This window comes from Nannobrachium achirus (genome assembly GCF_963921795.1).
Source record: "Nannobrachium achirus genome assembly, chromosome: 12".
Classification (NCBI taxonomy): Eukaryota; Metazoa; Chordata; class Actinopteri; order Myctophiformes; family Myctophidae; genus Nannobrachium; species Nannobrachium achirus.
The window spans coordinates 27,459,106-27,479,011 of NC_137832.1; the positions used below are offsets into that span (position 1 = coordinate 27,459,106).

General features: G+C 42.4%; 1 protein-coding gene across 1 annotated transcript in view; it reads left to right on the forward strand.

Annotated features, from left to right (window-relative positions):
* Nucleotides 1-2,094: 2,094 nt before the first annotated feature.
* Nucleotides 2,095-19,906, forward strand: part of aak1a (AP2 associated kinase 1a) — a 40,194-nt gene continuing 22,382 nt past the window's right edge. The window contains exons 1-10 of the mRNA XM_080739573.1: nt 2,095-2,964; nt 13,860-13,978; nt 16,816-16,924; nt 17,399-17,541; nt 17,669-17,790; nt 17,871-17,952; nt 18,075-18,207; nt 18,427-18,530; nt 19,527-19,606; nt 19,689-19,852. Of these exons, the coding sequence (XP_080595699.1) occupies nt 2,796-2,964; nt 13,860-13,978; nt 16,816-16,924; nt 17,399-17,541; nt 17,669-17,790; nt 17,871-17,952; nt 18,075-18,207; nt 18,427-18,530; nt 19,527-19,606; nt 19,689-19,852 (1,225 nt within the window). The 5' untranslated portion in view covers nt 2,095-2,795. The remainder of the gene's footprint in view (nt 2,965-13,859; nt 13,979-16,815; nt 16,925-17,398; nt 17,542-17,668; nt 17,791-17,870; nt 17,953-18,074; nt 18,208-18,426; nt 18,531-19,526; nt 19,607-19,688; nt 19,853-19,906) is intronic.

A 19,906-nucleotide genomic window follows, 5' to 3' on the forward strand; every position in this document is an offset into this window, starting at 1 on the left:
TGTGTAAACTAAGGAATTATAAACATTACCACCCATCCAGAAAGGGAAACACTGGTTTCATGTCCCATTCAAAGGGGATGGGAATGGAATTATGTGGCCGACCAAGCAATACAATATAAATGTAGACTTTGAATATTTTAGTAACCCAACATACAGTACATACCAATCATTCTCTGAGACTTAAGAAGGTTAAAGTAGCCTAATGGTTATTACAAAAGTGATCTAGAATCAAGGGATTCATTTATGTTGAGGCCAATCAGGCTGTTAGGTTCCATTGCATTCTGGGTGAAAATCCAGTAGGCTTTGCTCTGTAGCAAAGGTTTTTTAAAGTCACTAGGTGGCAGAGTGACCTTCTCAATCCCCAGACATTTTAATTATGCTGCAGATGCATGGCCTCTCTCTTGGTTGTGTCTATTATGGCATACTCCATATCCCCATTCCTGATTGCTAGCCTGGAAACCAGATGAATCTGCCAGTGTAAAAAGATGATATACCTAAATAAAAATAAATAAATGGTACATTTATATAGCACCTTCATCCAAGGCACTTTACAGAGATTGTGCATTACATTCACCCATTCACACATACACCGATGGCAGAGGAAACCATGCAAAGCACTAGCTCCTTTCGGAACCACTCACTCCACGGCTATGTCGCTCGTGGTTCCGAAAGGTGCTAGCAAAGCACCAACCTGCTCACTGGGAGCAAAGTTAGGGTTCAGAGTCTTGCTGGGGGAGCCTGGGATCGAACTGGGAACCCTTCGGGAACCCTCTGTGTTCTAAGACGGCAACTCTACCCCTGAGCCACTACCTGGTTGCTGCCTTGTGTTTTGCTATCCGCTACTTTAGATTTAGTTTCACCAACATAGACCATATCACAGGGGCACATTAATGTAAATAACTAGAAAAGGCGGGCGAATCCTAGAGTTTGCACGCTTCGCGTGCTCACATGCACACACACGCACAACTGCTCCAAGCCATGTTGCCCACAAAAAGCACTGTTTCTTCATGTATTTTGAGTGTGTGTGTGTGTGTGTGTGTTTGTGTGTGTGTGTGTGTGTGTGTGTGCCCTCTTGTAACCTGAGACTCTCTCTCTCTCTCTCTCTCTCTCTCTCTCTCTCTCCCCCTGTGCAACTGACCCCCCCCCTTCCCTCTTGTAACCTGAGACTCTCTCTCTCTCTCTCTCTCTCTCTCTCTCTCTCTCTCTCTCTTGCTCTCTAGCGAATGAGCGGACGGCATAGGGTGGGGGCCAATGATAGAGTTATGGGCGGTATTCCCTACGTTCTACCTACATCGGACGTTCTCCCTACCTACCGCTTGGAAGTGGGATGCGGCTTTAAGCCAATTGTAAATATAAGATGAAGTGTAGTGTTTTACAATTAATGAAGTTATTTTAAAAACTTGAGATGATGTAGGCCTATATTCAGAAACAAAAGTGACTCTGTTACCTGGGGTGTTTTTGTTGGCAGGTTCCAAGAGGGTCTCCCTCTGTAAATATTTTGTCTTATTTCTTGCTGTCTGTGTTCATGATGGAGGTGTTATCCTCTGTTTGAACCTATTTCATCTGCCTTCTTTTCAAAATGTGATTGACTGTTTCACTTTGAAGACTTTATTAGAAGGCTACAGGTCACTGGTACAAGGTCAACTAAAGGGATATCCGACCTAGTAAGCTTTTCGAAAAAAGTCTGCAGGATCACAAGTAGGCCTACAGATGCGCTTACAGCTTGTTCTCTATCATGCGTCTGGGATGATGGCTTTGTGGTTTGTGCACGTAAAACATTATTAGGATCATTTAGTTTGCAAAAGATTGAAAAGAACACACACACACACACACACACACACACACACACACACACACACACACACACACACACACACACACACATATATATATATATATATATATATATATATATATATATATATATATTATTTTTTTAATCCATGAATATCTATTCTGACAAGTTTCAGCAGCAGTTGCTTGACAACCAAATCCAATCACAAAGCGAACATCCGTCCGGGCAATGGGATATTGGCTCTTCCTTTGACCAATTAGACCACAGCAAAAATCACACAGGACAAGGCAGCGTCTTGAGTAGCACAAGAAGCCAGGAGGATAGCAACGACTTGGAAAGCAGCATAATTCATATTACAAGTTGTAACATTAGCTGTCCAGCCTATAGTAGCTGCAGCTTGCAGGACGTACAGAAGATTTACAAACATTGTGTTATACCTGGCTTACAGACGATTCGCCAACACGGTGGAATGATAAGGAAACCATGAGGAGATGAGTAATAAGCTGCATGTAACCCTAAGGAACTGCCTGTCTGTCAGGTTAACATCAACTGACAGCTGTCATCGCACGTAGCTAGTTAGCTTAGCCAGAGGCTAACTAGCATCTTCAGTCTCTCACACTGGCTAACTAACTAGCTGCAATTCTCCTGTCGTTTGGAGTCGGCGGCCACTTCCTTCTGCATGGACATTATCGTATTCATCTTATTAACTGTATCTTTGCTTGACTTGACTGGCCCTACTGTCGTTCTTTTGGGAAACATCATGAGTTAGGTTAAGGTGACGTTTTTTAAGCCAGAAAGTTGCTCCTCGGAATATCTTTGAGATCCAGCAGCTAGCGTTTTAGCTGGAAGCTAGCTGTTTTCATTCAATTATTCCCAGGCAGCGTTAGCATAGCCTCCCCTGCTCACAGCAGCAACAGCAACGAGCCGTGGCTCTGTTATCCAGGATTGGTGGTTGTTTACAAGGGTACCATACATACTGAACATTGACTGATAGGCGAGAATGAAGAAATTCTTTGATTCGCGTCGGGAGCTGAGCTCCGGGCCTGGCTGTGGAGTCGGTGGAGGAGGAGGAGGAGGTAGCGGTTCTTCCAGCAGCGGTGGCAGCTTCATTGGACGGCTCTTCACCATTGGACGCTATCAAGTCACCATCGAGGAGATCATTGCTGAAGGTGAATAATTATAGCTTTTTGTACATTATTTAGCTCAGTGCTTCTCAAGCCTTCTCATGTCAAGGACCCCCCAAAGTGACACTTATTAGCCCGCTGTCCCCCCATTTGAAAAGATGCCAGGGACCCCATAAGAGGGCTCTAGCAGTGATTCAATGAACCATTTTAATTTCAAGGACCCCCAGTTTGACATGCATTAGGACAGTGTTTCTCAAACTTTCAAATTTCAAGGTTTCCCGTCTTGACAGTGTTCATTTGGTTCCATTTGTACATTGTCAGAGTTACAGACTTGTTTGGGTGAATCTCTAGACCCCCCTAAAGGAACCCAGAGTCCCTGGACTCCACTTTGAGAACCACTGCATTAGGATACGGACCCCATTAATGTTAATTTAACTCAGAGAGTGTACAAATTGAACCAGGGGTCCTTTTGTTACATTTGTACACTCGAGTTACAGTATAATATACTGTATGGACACTTTATGTGTATATTGTACCCATAAGTGTCCATTTGGTTCCTAACTATCATTTAGCTGGGGACCCCCTGGAACTCCCTCAAGGACCCCTGGGGGTCCCCGGTCCCCACTTTAAGAACCAATGCATTATATAGGTAGTTGGTTCCCATACAGTCCATGCAGGCAGCCATTTGTACAGGACCGTTTGGGATCTTTGGGAGAGAGACTATACATTTACCCTCCCGAAGAGAGAGCAGATTATGCGACCATTCTGTACCAGAGCTACTAAACCAAGTTCCATCTCCATGCATGATTGGCAAATATCCCAAACTATACGACATGGCAACAAAGATAACCACAACAATGAAACTTGGCCCTTCTTTAATAGATGGATACAATAGTGGAAAGGGGTACTTTTGACATGGTCAAGTCTGTTGAAGTTTCTTGGAGCTGCTGTGGTCTATGGACCATTTCACTCAGCTGTTGACCAGTTGTCTCTTGTCCCTGGTATGCAAGTTAAACCTCTATGGACAACAATATTTTACAAGTTTAGCTTGTTCATAAATAGCCCATTTAGAAACCAAAGCGCATTTGAAAACAAAAGTTTCATGCTGTGTATTGCAGTGTGTCAGTTCTGTACTATTGAGTTTGTTGCTGTTTCTGATTACATTATTTCACTTCACAGCAGAGCTCCAAGGCAGGGAGGGACATGTATGAGTTCATTGCCAGCTTGAATGTAATGGATCCAGACCATGCTGAGTCATTAATCTTGAAAAGACTGATAAAGGGAATGAGAGTTTCCATTTGTCTCATTGCCTGTGATTAGTTGGATGGGGAAAAGTTGTTAGTAACTGGGAGGGAAAAATCACCTTCTGACAAAATGAAACTTTCATATGATATTGAACTCTTCACTTTTCTTCACTTTCACTTCACTTAACCCTGTTTCAATCAAAAGTTTCCAATCATACATTTTGAATCTTTGACGCCTTCCTCTAGAGCAAAAAATAACAATTCTCAAGTGAAAAAGGGTAGCGTATGATGCATTCCCAAGAAAGACTGATGTCATATCTTACTGCAGTGGTTTTCAACTTTTCTCATATCAAGGTCCATTATTTATTCAGCACTTGAGCCGTTGACCACCATTTAATGAGATTTAGCCTCTCAGAAACTTAGAGATAACTGGCAAATGTTGAGCAAAATAACAATTTGTCTTAATTCTATAATTGTGTAGACTTGTAAATTATGTAATGCAGATGTTTAACAATAATTTAACTCTTGGGAGCATAAAATGAAACCAGAGTGTCCATTTGGTTTCATTTTACACTCTCAATAATTAAAGATCTATAAGGATCCATTTGGTTATCAACTCTCCATCATTTAGCTGGGGACCACATGGAGGATGGAACCCCTGCAAGGACCACTGTCTGGTGGTCTTACTGAGACACTGACTGTGATTACTTTTAATTTCACTCATAGTTGATTTTTACTTCAACATTTCATGTGTTCCTAACATTTGTCTTTTAATACAAGAGATTGCCTACCTACGTACAGTATCTTTCATCACAAAGTGTGTCTGTCTTGCTCTGTCAGTGAGCTAAGAACAGTGGTTACTAAATAATGGATGGGCAGAGTGATTAATTCATCAGCACTATAGATGGCCACCATCTGTTGAGCCACACCATGCTCCTACTTATATGAATGGAGTCTCCATCTACTGTAGTGTACTCTCACTTCCTGCCTTGTATACAGATACCCTGAGAGTGGTGAAAGTTGTTCATTTGTATTTAATAGCCTATATACCCCCCACCCCAACTAGTTCAGATTCTGTATTGAAAGTACGATATTTGAGATGTTGAAGAGGTACACACATTACAAACTCCCATTACTTATTTGTATACATTTTACCTACATGCATTAAAATGCACACGTGACATGATAGTTAGTTACATATGTGTATGTAATGGATTCGGCCTAACAAAAATAGCAGATCTTTTAACTGGTTACCAAATTTTGTGTAGCCTACAACTGTAGCAATAATTAAAGTATCAATTCTTCTTAATAATAAATACAGTTTGTAAAGTCATATTGTAGTTAAAGCAGTGCCTGAGACAACAGGATGAAAATCCTGTTGTCTCAAAGCTAACTAAGTGACAGCTGTGTGTGTAAGTAAACATGCGTGAACATGCGCATGTGTGTCCACAACTAGACGCAGCACTCATCAAGTCACCTTTCGTCCAATCCGGCCCTTACCCCAAAATGAGTTTGACACCCCTGGCATGGGGACTTGTTAGCAAGAGTTTGGTTACAATGTAGCACCAGCTTATTTCCCTAAATGTGCACGTTTCACATGTTGGAATGTTATTCTGTGGATCAAATTTTCTTGCACTGGCAGTGGACATGCTTGTGATGCTGACTCATTCCAGTCCTGTTTGCTCAGATGGTTTTGGTTGTAGTCTAGTCTCTGTGCAACTGTGCATTGCTATCTACTATGTTATATGCACTAGTACTAACTACAGTATTTGTAAATGGTGTTAGGTCTCTGCAACTGCTGTATGTTGTTCGCTATCTCTGTGACCGTGACTGCCGATAAGGCTATATGTCTCATGTGTATATGTGTGCAGTGTAAGAGCCTGAGGGTCATAGTCCTGTAGCCAACAGTCAATGTAGGCTTCATGCTTTGGAATCTATTCAATCTCGTAATTAATAGAGCCGATATATCAGTCTGGCGATATATATCGGCCGACATTTGACTAAATATCGGCAGTTATGCAGCCAAAGTGTCCTGTTTTATTTGATCACTTTATTCACTTTCCTTTCAACCTGGTGTCCCTATTTGGTTAATTTCATTATACGTTTTTTTTAGTTTATTCAAAAAATATAATATATCAAAAAGTAGTTTACTTTAGAAATTGTAGACTACACTTTGTGTCAAAGTATTGTTCATCAAAACCTTGATAATTGTCTCCAAAATCGAAATTGCATCGTTGGAAAAATCTGGCATCAGTCTAACTTTACTATTATGCTTCGTAATCTTTTTTCATCTTGTTGAAGTAATTATTATTTTAGACAGGTGGGTGTTGCTTACACATTTGTGATTTGTTCTTGCCGCTTGATGTCTGAGACTGAGAGGATTTTCAGTGACGTGACTTTCTTTCCTCACTATCAACAAGATAGGGTTTCTTCTCGGCGTGTACAATTACTGCTGGTAACATTATCCATCCCTGGAGCTGTGTGGGTGGCATTGTAAAGATAGGGTATCTGCCCAGTTCCTGCAGAAAGACTTTCTCAACTTGATTTTAGTGACCACACAAGACAAACGATACAGGTTCTGGTTTACCTTTTTATGCCTGGGAAGAACGGCTCACGTCAAGTAGTCTCACTTGTATTGTAAAAAAAAAACAACAACATGGACTTTTCTATTCATTTATGACCTACGGTATCTTAAGCTAAAAGAGAACCCCATGACATGTTAATAGTAGTCGTTGAGATGGGGACATTTCCTGATGTCAGGGCAGCTTTAGCATGATGTAGGTTTGTAGTGGCCATGATTTGTAAACAGTCTAGTAGCCATGTGGATACTGGCTATTTGAGTCAGCTAAAGGCCTGGCTGTTACATATTTCCATCCCATTGATGAAAAGATGTCAATGTTGTACCATTCACCGTTCTTATAACAACCGCTGCAGGTTTACTATTCTCATATGCATTTGCCTGAGTCAGTGTGTATTAGCTGAGCTCGAGTGGTATTATCCTGGCAGGCTATTGCGTCAAGTGGCAATGGCTATTTGTAGCTCCACTTACTGTTGTTCAGATGTTCTCCTGTCCAGTCAGTGGGAGCGTAGGCCACTGCTGGATGCTGCTTAAGAGGGCGTAATCCTTCTACCGTAATTTCTTACAGCCATGTCAGATTAGGTGGCATGAGACAGTAGGGAGTTGACTGTCGGCCTCATGTGAGGCCTGACCACTCATTCTAATAAAAAAATACTAGTCGTTTAAGATATTATTTATAACCATAATTGCAAAACGTGCTTTTGTTCTGCAAAAGGACAGCCCCTTTCCTTCACTTGCTGAAGTGATCAAGGTAATTTATTTCCGTGTTCCTTTGAGAACCCATGCAGTTTTCAGCATTGCTGCCATTACGAAGACATTTGGACGGAAAATAGTACCTTCCCCAACGTAAACACAAGCAGTATGTGGATGGTCGATTCAGTCTGAATATTTGCTGGAGTACATGTCCATTCAGCAAAGTTAACCATGGTTTTCCCTGATTACATCTGTCTAAATTAAAGCTATACTGTGTAAGTTGCTCAACTTGTGGTCAGTAGCTCTATAGCAAACCTCGGTCGCGTCCGCGTCTTTCGGCCGTTTTTCGGTTCTCACACCCCCGCGTCTGCCTCCACCTCGCCGAGATCTATCTTTTGAGGGGTCCCTGGTTGCTGTGCGTTCAGCCATTCCGGAGATACACTCCTTCACCCATGCTTACCGTGCACCCGAGTATAGAAACACACGGGAGACTACAAATATGGCAGCCCTAGCGACCCCACTCCAAGATGCGCTGTGATTGGCCGGCAGTGTATAACCCTCGCTGTGATTGGCCGGTAGTATGATGACGTCATTTTGCCGCGAAAACCCGCCCCTGTCACTGCTAAGAAGAAAACATATAAAGAGAAGGCTTCAGAAGCCGAAAATAACGGAGTGGGGGTTCTAAAACTTTAGCGATTTAACAGTTAGGACCATTTTAAGATTTGTTTTACAAAAAAAGTTACATGGTATAACTTTAACACATTTTTCTGATCTCATCAACTGATTTTATACTTTGTTGCACACTGGTTTATACTTAGTTAGAAGATCTACAACTTGATCTGCAAGCCCACAATATATTGCACTGCAATCAATGTTTGTGAGCGATAAGTTGATCTGCAAGCTCACAATACAAAATCATAATTTAGCCGACGGCCGTCATTGAATTAAACAACCTGCTGTGCACACTGCACATCCCTATTAGGCATAGGCGTATACGTGTGTTTTTAGGTTATTAGGTGTCACTGACTGTAATATTGGAGCATAAAGCTGCAGCTTTGTCATAGCGGTCATTGCTTGAGTAAAAAGCTCATAGCATTACAGAGTGGCAGAATAAATTAAAATAAACAGTTTGTTGTAGCAGAAATGTATGGCATAAAATATATTATTGCATTTACAGCAAGATGAAGTACCCGGAGGCACGTCCCCAATAATAATATTTACAGTACCATTACAATTTAGTCCATTTAGCAGACGCTCTTAACACACAGGTGACTATTAACCGGTTATTTTGGCCGATTTTGAGATCGCAAAGTGCAATAACTCTCCCCGTGAAGGTCTCAGAAATTTCCCCTTCCATGACTTTTCCTAAATACTCAAGACATATTTTCTTGTTTTTTTTTCCCCTTCTGAAACGTTTCCTAAGTATGAAATAATATTTGATTATACCACTCTGACTGCATTTATCAGTCAAATTGACAGGTAAATTCTCTCCATTTTTTGCCCAGGAGAGCAACAACTCCTCCCCTGCTGCCAGCGGGGGTTCTATTGTCAACAGAACAACAGACAATAGAACCCCCGCTGGCAGCAGGGGAGGAGGTGTTGCTCTCCTGGGCAAAACATTGAGAGAATTTACCTGTCAATTTGACTGATAAATGCAGTCAGAGTGGAAGTGATTTTTTTCAGTCACCCGAGTGTTAATCCAGAGCGATTTACAATAAGCAAGGACAGTCTGGTGCACTAATGTAAAACTGCAAAAATAATCTTTCTCTGTGTCTGACACTGTGTGGCGGAAGCAGAGTATAGGTGCCACGGTATATGTGGCTCTGTTTTTGCCATAGGTGTCGCCTTCTCTCTTTCTGTCTCCGTCTCAAATTGTAAAACAGTGGTGTTGGATTACAGTGGTCTTGGACATATTATATCTGTCAAACACAGGGCCCTGAGCGCTGATATGGCTCTTCCACTTTTTGGTTTCTGCAAAACGCCCACCCAGCGCTTGGGGCCAGACCGGTCTACAGAAGACCCATGTGATAATGTGAATTCACACGACTGAGATGATCCAACCAGGCTTGTTGGATTAGGCATGCTCTCTGCTTGTAGAAGATCCCATACGCTGCGCAGACAAGCTGCCTAATTGGCTAGTTTCACACTATAGTTTTGGACATATATCCTACTAGAGGTTCGCGGCCCTTCGGGCCGCTCACATCTAGAGTCCACGCCCGCTTTTTTTTTTTTTTTTTTTATAAAAAAAAAAGTTAAAAGAATTTTTTTTGAAAAAAAAAATATTTTTTTGAAAAAAAAAAAACATTTTTTGAAAAAAAAAAAAGTTTTGGCCTAATTGTGTTATTATTGTTACTGTAATAGGCCTGCCAATGTTTTATTTTCATTATTTCAATGTTTTCATTTTAGCAACACACACACACACACACACACACACACACACACACACACACACACACACACACACACAGACAGTATCTTGCTGTGAACTCTAGAGGTGAGTGGCCCGAAGGCTCTCGGCTAGCGATTGAGTCTCTCTCTCTCTCTCTCTCTCTCTCTCTCTCTCTCTCTCTCTCTCTCTCTCTCTCTCTCTCTCTCTCTCTCTTCCCCTGTGCAGCGCCCCCCCCCCTTCCCTCTTGTAACCTGAGACTCTCTCTCTCTCTCTCTCTCTCTCTCTCTCTTGCTCTCTAGCGAATCAGCGGACGGCATATATTCCTTACGTCCTAGACAACGACTACCTATGAGTTGTAGTGGATGTAAAGGGGGCGTGGAAGTGGGATGCGGCAATAAGCCCATTGTAAATATAAGATAGCCTGGATAGTGGGTGTGAGATAATGAGTTCACAAAAATAACATACTAGTTACCGTTGATACATTATTGTCTCCACCAGCCGAAGGCTGAGTATGTTTTCCCGTCCGTCCGTCCGTCCGTCCGTCCGTCCGTCCGTGCGTGCGTCCGTCCGTCCGTCCGTGCGTGCGTCCGTGCGTCCTCGCAGTTTGTGAGCAGCTAATCTCAGTCACCGTTGGCCCGATCGCTGCCAAACTGAGCACACACACTCCCTGGATGCCAATCTAGAACCTCTGCCCCACATTTTTTAAATCAGCCTCATGGTGGCGCTATAACAGGCCGATTTGTGTGGCCTGGTTGTTACCAGCTAATCGCCGGCGCCGTTGGCCCGATCGCTGCCAAACTGAGCACACACACTCCCTGGATGCTAATTCAGAACCTCTGCCCCACATTTTTTAAATCAGCCTCATGGTGGCGCTATAACAGGCCGATTTGTGTGGCCTGGTGGAGACCTGTGCTCGGAAGAGCACTGCTTCTAGTTATACTCTGGGATTAACTTCCATGGCCTGCTGGAAGTGTGCACAAGGAACATGAAGCTGATGGGTGTTGTAGTTAACAAGATTAGCTGCAGACACAAACAAACATACAGTTGGGGGTAAAAAAACAATCTCCGCCCCTGCCTTTCCGGTATGGAGGAGATAGCAAAACTTACCATCACATTGCTTTTCTGTGTGACATTAATGTTACACTCTGATGTGCATTTTTAATACGTCCTTGTGAACATAGCAGTCAAATAATGTTTGATTGAAAGAATACAATTATATATGGACTATATTTGAATTGTCTACACTGTATAGGGTATATGAACAGACTGCCACAGTGTTAGATGGACGAATAAATGCTCCCCTACATGCTAAAGTCAAGTGATCTCACTGGGATTTTATGGAGTCTGCAATTGGGAAAATCAGGTTTCACTCCATCTATCAATCCAACCATCTTCACCCGCATTTAAGTTCTATTCCAACCATCCAGCTTCAACCACAACGTGTCACGGTGCGATGTGTTGTGAGCTTTTAGTTTGTTTATTTCCACTGCACGTAATCCTACAGGCTGAGGGCGGCACCTGTCAGAGTGGAGTGTTGAGAAGGGACGAAGGCCTCCAGGTGGGATCTCCTCACTGGCTGGCGAGCACAGCAATGTGTGTGGGGAGGAATCAATTGCCATAATTAATTGTGGAGAAAAGGGATAAAAAAATAAAATAAACTCAATTATTTGAATGACAATTTATTGTCAAGTAAAATGTCATGATAATATGACAACTGACAACTCATCATCAGCTTGTCATGAAGTCCTGAAGGGGTCTCTGAACCATCACGCTTATTTTGCTAAAAGACAAGACCTAGGCCTAATACCAATACATTTATAGTGCTAACAAATTAATGTTTTCAAAGTAGCTCTACATTTTCCATTAAGGCAAGTCTTACTCGGGTTGTTATTTAGCATAACATCCTGCCTACTACCATGGCCCCTTTGTGCTCCATTCATTTCTTTCATTGCACAAGCCAGACATATAGTAGCTCAAGGCAGTCTTAACTAAACCTTAAACACCACTGTCCTTGGCTTCGTGATGCCAGCTGGATGAGTCAGCCCAATACATGGCACAAGCACAATCCTTGGAGAGGACAGGGCCACACTCCATTGAACAGGAGCTGTATAAGTGTTTGAGAGAGTAGATTTGCAGGGTGTATGTATGTGATATTATAACATGATCGGACTATCTCTCTCTGTATGGTGTGTTATAACAGAATACAGTTTAGGTTGTGTTGGCACTTGGCTATAGGTTGTGTTTAATTGCTCTTCTCTTCCTCTCCTAATATTTAAATTGTTTTGATTTTTTTTTTATGAAAATTGTTTTTGTATTGTATTACAGGCAGAAATCCCTAGCCTGTGTGCCAGCCTGCTCGCTCCGTTCCGCTATTTGTTTTGTCTCTCCACATCACAGTCTGGAAATGATTCAGTTGACTCGTATTTCTGAACGTCCGTTGTGACGTAGGCACGTCGTTGCTGATTGGATATTGTTCCAACGAATCAGAGTAAGGTTAGGGTAGCTACGTCATCAGCCAGCCAAATACACACTGGTGAATTTGTCCCGCTCCGCACCACAGACCAATCGGAAGCCTCTTTCTATGTCCCACCTCCCCTTGGAGATACAAGGCTTTCCCAGACTGATGCGGAGAGACAAAACAAATCTCGGAACGGAGCGAGCAGGCTGGCACCCTGGTTAAGAAATCCCACCTCTTCAGATTTCACCAGGTTTCTTATGGCCTAACCCAGTGGTTCCCAAACTTTTCAGCTCGAGACCCAAAAGAGAGATTAGACGTTTGCCTGGGACCCAAACTAGTGACAACAGCAGATCTACAAGCTCACAACGTAGATCTGCTGTTTTCAGCTATTTTCTCACTAGGCTACTTTTTAAACTTTTGTTTGATATTTATTCATTAAATTACGTAGATTTTCTTTGTTTTGGTAACGTTTTTTTTAAATTAAAAACATTATAGGAAAGAAAAAATTAAGGGACCCATAAAAATGTGTCCTGACCGAGTGTTTAGGAATCACTGGTCTAACCTCTCTCAACCCTCACAAGAGTTCTGACTCTGATAAGTAGTCATATGTTTCTCATAGCACTCTAATCCCATGGCTGCCTGCCCTGCCCTGTTGTTGTTGTTTTACACATTTTCATGGTACTTACTCACACCTTTTGTAAGTCGCTCTGGATGAGAGTGTCTGATAAATTCCTAAATTGTTATATTATAACAATATACCTTCCTTATAAGATTCCAGAACAGAGAACAGTAAGGCAATGCAAGTTTATTTTAATAGCACATTTCAACAAGGCAATTTCAAAGTTTAATTCTGATTCTGGGGACAGAAAGCAGACCTGAAGGTTCATGGTGTATTGTAGATCAAGATCAGAACATTATTTTGGCACTAAACCATTCAATGCTTTATAAACAAAGTATGATGATCATCTACAAGATGCTATCAATGTGTGAATAATTACAGTCTGTGAGTTGAGTATGCAGATGTGATGATGTATTCAGTCACACCTTCTGTCTCCAGCACACTGACAACCTTCCTCCACAGTACTACTGCTGACTCACACGGTGCTGCTCTCAACAGGGCACCAATACATATTGCACTGTAGCATTCTTCTGCTGCCTTAACACCATTCCCATCATCAGACAGCAGATATTTAGGCTAAAAGGATAATTTCCTGAGGACTTGTTTCCATTGTGTGTTTGTTTTGCCAATGGCCGTGTGCTGTCCTGATGAGGTAATGAATCAGATTGGAATAGGCTTGGCCTGCTAAAAGCCATTCTGCAGCGAGTGTATTTGGCAGTTGCTTTGACACTAGCTGCCAGGCTGATCTCAAGAATGTGTTTTAGGAGTGGTCTCTGACTCAGCCTCCTGGGGAGGTTTTTGCTCATGGATATAGAGATCATCATGTCACTATCTTTTCATAGATTAATGCTCTGTCCATGTTTCAGATGTTTATAGTGTTCCTTCCCTGTCACTGTGTGTTCACTGACCTTCTCTCCCTCATTCTCTCTCTTTGCATCTTCCCGCTTATCATTTTACAGGGGGCTTTGCCATTGTTTTCCTGGTGCGGACACACCAAGGGGTGCGATGTGCACTCAAGAGGATGTATGTCAACAACGAACATGATCTCCAGATCTGCAATCTGGAGATCCAGATTATGGTGAGTAAGATAGATCAATGCATCGGAATACAGTTTTAGGGCGGCTTGCACCAAGAGGGATTAAATAAATCTTAGTTTAGGCTTAATCAAGGGTTTGTTGATCTAGGATTTATTTTAAATTGAGGTGCTTTGCACCACTTAAATTTAAGCATTGCTTAACAAATCTGTGATTAAACCCTTAACCTGTGATTAAAACTATAACCTGCGATTAATTCATGGATTAAATGCCCTCCATCTTGGATGTGCAATGTAAACACACTGGAATAAACTATTCTCTTGAGCCTAATATCATTATCGTTACTTTTATATTTACTTCGGGGGGAATGTGGGCAGGCCTATCACCTTCTATGTTAACACTTCGCCAGCCGAAATAGAATTGCTTGTTGGTAGATTAGCCGTGAAATTTCTATTATGTTATGATCTGAACTGCATTCATTTTACAAGACCATCAGCGCTATATCACGTGGTCTTCATCCCCCATAAACATCACACGATCCCTGTTGTATTCTCACCACAGTCACCAGCCAAATTCCTCTCTCTGCATTGGCTTAGAGTGGCGGTTTCGGCCGATGCATCTCCTCCCCATGCGTTTCGCGTGCGCGATCCGTTCACGTAAATGTCGGCTCAAATAATCCAAGTGTGACTCGAACAGTATCGCTAGCTTAGCCCCCAGCACTCCAGCTGTGCTAGCACTAATGTCTAAACAGAAAACGGACGGGAGCAGGGAAGCTATTACAGGGAAAGGACCTGACGTCACCTCTGCTTCATGTCAGAGGAGCCATGCGCTATCGATGGACGAGCGGTGACTAGGGAAGGTTAGACGATCGGCGATTTTCGGATAAAAATCATTTATTTCGTTTTTAATGACATAGTACGGTAAAAGACGGCACGGCTGAGACATCCTTGCTCAGATGTCCGGTATATTACGGTTTTAATATTAAGTGGCTCCCCGTGGCTTGGAAAGGGTTAAGAAGAGCGCCTGCAGCCAAAAAATATAAAATACTACGGTGACACTCGCTACAGCGCGGTGCGGCGCGGCTATAGGAAGCAAAGAAAGACACCACCGTTTGATAGTTTCGTCAATTATGAAGCGATTTCGGAAATTAAAACGTCTCCATATTGGTTGGGAAGTCCACTTCCATGGCAACTGACTGTATTATGTCCCTGTAAATATTTAAATGTTCGCTATTTTAAAATAGCCGATGTACAAGGATGTATTGAAGACAACAATATGATGAGATTTTTGTTTTCAGCTGTGAAACGCTGTCTGCAGCTTTCAGTTGCCAGCCTGCAGGCCGGGCTTACTGTGAGCCTTCCCTCACAGGAGGGGGACCCCCATTCATGTCAATGGCATGTTCGCATTTAAACCACCTCTACAGCAAGTTTAAAATGAATCCCTTATTGATGTTTAAATCGAAGTTTAAAGTAGTGTTGCAACAGGATTAACATTAATCCAGGTTTAGAATGAAAAGTAAAACCAAGATTAAAAGGATGGTTTAAAACTAAACCTGATTAATGAAAACTAAGTTTAAAGTTTGGTGCAACTGGATTAAACCTTGATTTAAACCAGGTTAAGGCTTAGTCCGTGTTGGTGCAAGCGGCCCCTAGAGCAAAGCCAATCGCCAAAGGCAAAGAGTGGCTAGGATAGTGTTTATTTTTTAGTACATGCTTATAGAGAGTGCAGGTTTTTACAAACTAATCCTACTCAATTATCTCATCTTATACAGTATATTGGTGGTGTCTGTGTGTTTGAAACAACCAACACCACCTTTGTCCAGGTTACAAAAAGTTAGTCTGTATTAGGGTGACTAATTTCTGCCTAACACAACCAATGCCAAATACGAGTATATAATTTTACATTGACTCAAAGCCAGCATTGGTATTGGCACACCTGGTTATTGTTGAGCTGGGAGTTGATAGCTTTATTTAAAATAGTGCAATAATTCCTACTGTGTGTTTTAGTCTCTTGGGAGTGCCAGGTGGGTGGGATATGCTGCATCAGTGTAATTCAAATTCAGTGTCAATTAAGTTGGGCATCTCATTCTGTAAGTATACAAATACAAATGTAACTTTCAAATTCTTAATGTGGTTGTCTAAACTATCCTTTAGTCCATGAATTCTCTTTGCGGAGAACCCATTTCACCCATCAAGTAGCTTAATAAAAATACTGGAGACCTAGCTTGTCCCAGGTCCTCTGCCAATCCCCACGAAGAAAAAGCAGGAAGCGTGAAGGAGCGCAAGGACAGATACTGAGTCATTTTCTCTCGACGTGCCACTGAAAATGTTGAGCTGACACTTTTCAATCTGAACTCCCTCACCCGTCGACTTCCCAACTGAAGGCCTTACTGTAAGGGCAGCTAAGCAGCTTCCTGTGGGCACACCCTCGGGGGAGGGGAGGGGGGGGGGGCATGACTATTACAGGATGGTTATCATTATTACCTCCAGTCCTTTCGGCATGAACCCAACAGTCTTGTACCGACAAATGAGCTGAGCACACATGGATGTATTTAGTTAGTTTCTTAGCCGCATTTGTCTGGATAAAAAAAAGATAATATATATATATATATATATATATATATATATACTGTGTATATATATATACTGTATATATATATATATATATATATAGAGAGAGAGAGAGAGAGAGAGAGAGAGAGAGAGAGAGAGAGAGAGAGAGAGAGAGAGAGAGAGAGAGAGAGAGAGAGAGAGAGAGAGAGAGAGAGAGAGAGAGAGAGAGAGAGAGAGAGAGAGAGAGAGAGAGAGAGAGAGAGAGAGAGAGGTCTATATATATTCTCATTATCTGTTATGTTAACCCAATTGCATGTTTGTTTACACAGAAAGACTTGGTGGGCAACAAAAACATAGTTGGTTTCCTGGACTCCAGCATAACTGCAGTTGGAGCAGGCGATGTGTGGGAAGTCCTTATCCTAATGGACTTCTGCCGAGGTAATTCTTACTGCCCAATCCCTGCCTGTCTCTTTTCAATTCTCAAATGCTCTTCTAACCACAACATTTATTTTTGCCATTCTCAGAAACGTTATAGTTCTCATTTTATTTTTATTTTTCTAAGATTGTTATTCAAGTTCACTGCTTTCTGCTGCCCTCCCAGCTTAGCGCCATCCTCGTAATGGCTTGCAAGTAATTTACAATCTAGCGGCTAAAACTTTATAGTATGCAACTATGCACTAGGGAGCAGTTGAATACTCTGCAATTGGAAACGATTTATGGATGGACAGTGTAAACAAAACAAAGAAGAAAGTAAGTCAACAAGGGAAGTGAATCGGTATTTTAATTATTATAATTAAACATACACTATCTGTCCTTGTGTGAATTGCATCTGGATGCACTCTGTGTTGTTCTTTGTCCTTGAATGTCAGTTGGCCATTGTGGATGCTAAGATGACCTTTGTGCTTTATGCAGGCGGACAGGTGGTAAACCAGATGAACCAGCGCCTGCAGACAGGCTTCACCGAAGCCGAGGTTTTGCAGATCTTCTGTGACACTTGTGAGGCGTTGGCCCGCCTTCACCAGTGCAAGAATCCAATCGTACATCGAGACCTTAAGGCATGTCCTCAATTCTGAACGCTGAAAGAGCATGATGTATTTATTATCTGATTTCACACTATGTTAATTATTTGGAATTACGTTTCAGTCTTGTCCTGACTTGTCATTTCATCTGTTCTGTGTATAGGTAGAAAACATCCTGCTGCATGACCGGGGACACTACGTACTCTGTGACTTCGGTAGTGCCACAAATCGCTTCCAGAACCCCCAGACAGAGGGAGTACCAGTGGTGGAGGAGGAAATCAAGAAGTAGGTAGCCCCCTAAACACACACCAAGATTGAAAGTATAAAGTACTACAATTCATTGCCATGTCTCTTCTGTCACTCAGGTACACTACTCTGTCATATCGTGCCCCTGAGATGGTCAACCTCTATGGCGGGAAGGTCATCACTACCAAGGCAGACATTTGGGTAAGATGGACTGTTTTCATGACTGCTACAACAGCGGTGCTGTTGATAAATACCCACTTCCTGGAGTCCATTTCAAGCTTACAGTATGTGTGTTGGTAAAATCCTCTTTCTTGACTACCCAGGCCATGGGATGCCTGCTTTATAAACTGTGCTACTTCACACTACCGTTTGGGGAGAGCCAAGTGGCCATCTGTGATGGCAGCTTCACCATCCCCGATAACTCACGCTACTCCCATGACATGCACTGCCTCATCAGTAAGTAAACTTCACACCTACAAAATGCTCAAGGACTAGTCTTGGGCCAATAGTTGATTATATTTTACGATACTGCCTTAATCTCACAATATCTCAGAGATATTGTGATATATTATCACAATATTAGATTTTGGATATTGGCTGAGCTGAGCCTAGTGAGTAAATTAAATGAGAAATGTTGAGTGTCTAGCTCTAAATTACCCTTTGTTGTTGTCTCAGGATACATGCTGGAACCCGACCCTGACAAGAGACCAGATATCTACCAAGTATCCTATTTTGCCTTTAAGCTGGCTAGGCGAGAGTGTCCAGTCCAAAATGTACATGTAAGTCACTATTATCTGGTGTTACGCAGCTGCTGATGGACTAAATCTCTGTTTTTGCACTGCAAAGCCTAGTACAGCATTGTGCATACAGTGGCTTTAAATGCATAATCATTGTTCCACAAAACGAAAACATTAGTCCATAACAAAATGCAATAGAATAGTAGCCAAGCTTTTTAGGCTTTTGCCAGTTGGCTGCCTTCCATTAGCTAGGCCCCTTTTGTAATGTATTGACAAAGCAATGTCAGCACCCAGTCCTCTGAGTCAGCACTTCTCCAACCTCGTCCACAAAGCAGCCTTCGTGGAATATGTAAATCAGTCAATGCAGTGAGGCTCAGATGATTTCTATCACCTTTCTCACAGATTGTTCAAGAATTGTAATTACTGTCATTATATTGCAATTCCATTTGTTACAACAAATGGAATTGCATACAGTTCTAATTGGCACTGATGGCTCTCCTCTTAAATAAGATGCTCCCTGAATTGGGCCGCCCGCTGGCCTACTGGTCCACAATCATGCATACCACTTAGGTATTGCTACATAGGCATGGATGCCTGGCGGTTCAATACCCGATCCGGACGACCTTTGTCGCGTGTCACTCCCCATCTCTCCCCCCATTTCCTGTCAGTCTACTGTCCTATCAATAAAGGCATAAAAAAGCCCCAAAACAAATCTTAAAAAGCACCATGCAGAATAGGTACGTGAGAATGGACCCAAAGCTATGAATTTCAGTTTAACCTTAGAGCAAAGCAAGGACTCTGAATTAGAAAGGTGGAGGATGGGGTCAGTGGTGGAGGCAAAGCTTTGCCAGCAAGCAGCATGTGAGGCAGCATTGATGTAGCAGAGCTCAAGGAGCTATTTTTAAATGGATCACCTTCTTGTGAGAATGGGCTAAGATTGAAGCATATACGTAAATGCATGGCTGTTTAGAAACGTTTAGTATGACTTCTAGGCCTGCATGAACTAACCTGATGCTTAATTTCTTTTCACTGTCTTAGACTTCGGCCATTCCTGCAAAGCTCCCTGAGCCCATCAGAGCCAGTGAAGCTGTGGCCAAAAAGAGTCAAACCAAAGCCAGGTGACTGAAGCGCAGAGCATTTCTGAGTATACTGTAGTGATCCATGAGTGTGTCTTAACCTCTGATCCCTCCCCTCTGTCAGGCTCACAGACCCCACTCCTACCATGGAAACCTCAATTGCACCTCGGCAGCGGCCCAAGGCGGGGCAGGCCCAGCCCCAGCCTATATCAGGCATTCTGCCCATACAGCCCACCCTCACTCCACGCAAGAGGCCTAATGTGGCTGCAGGAGGGTCCCAGGTTATAGGTATGCACAACTTGTTACTATTTCTGTGTTTCAGGATGTGGGACCAATGAAGCT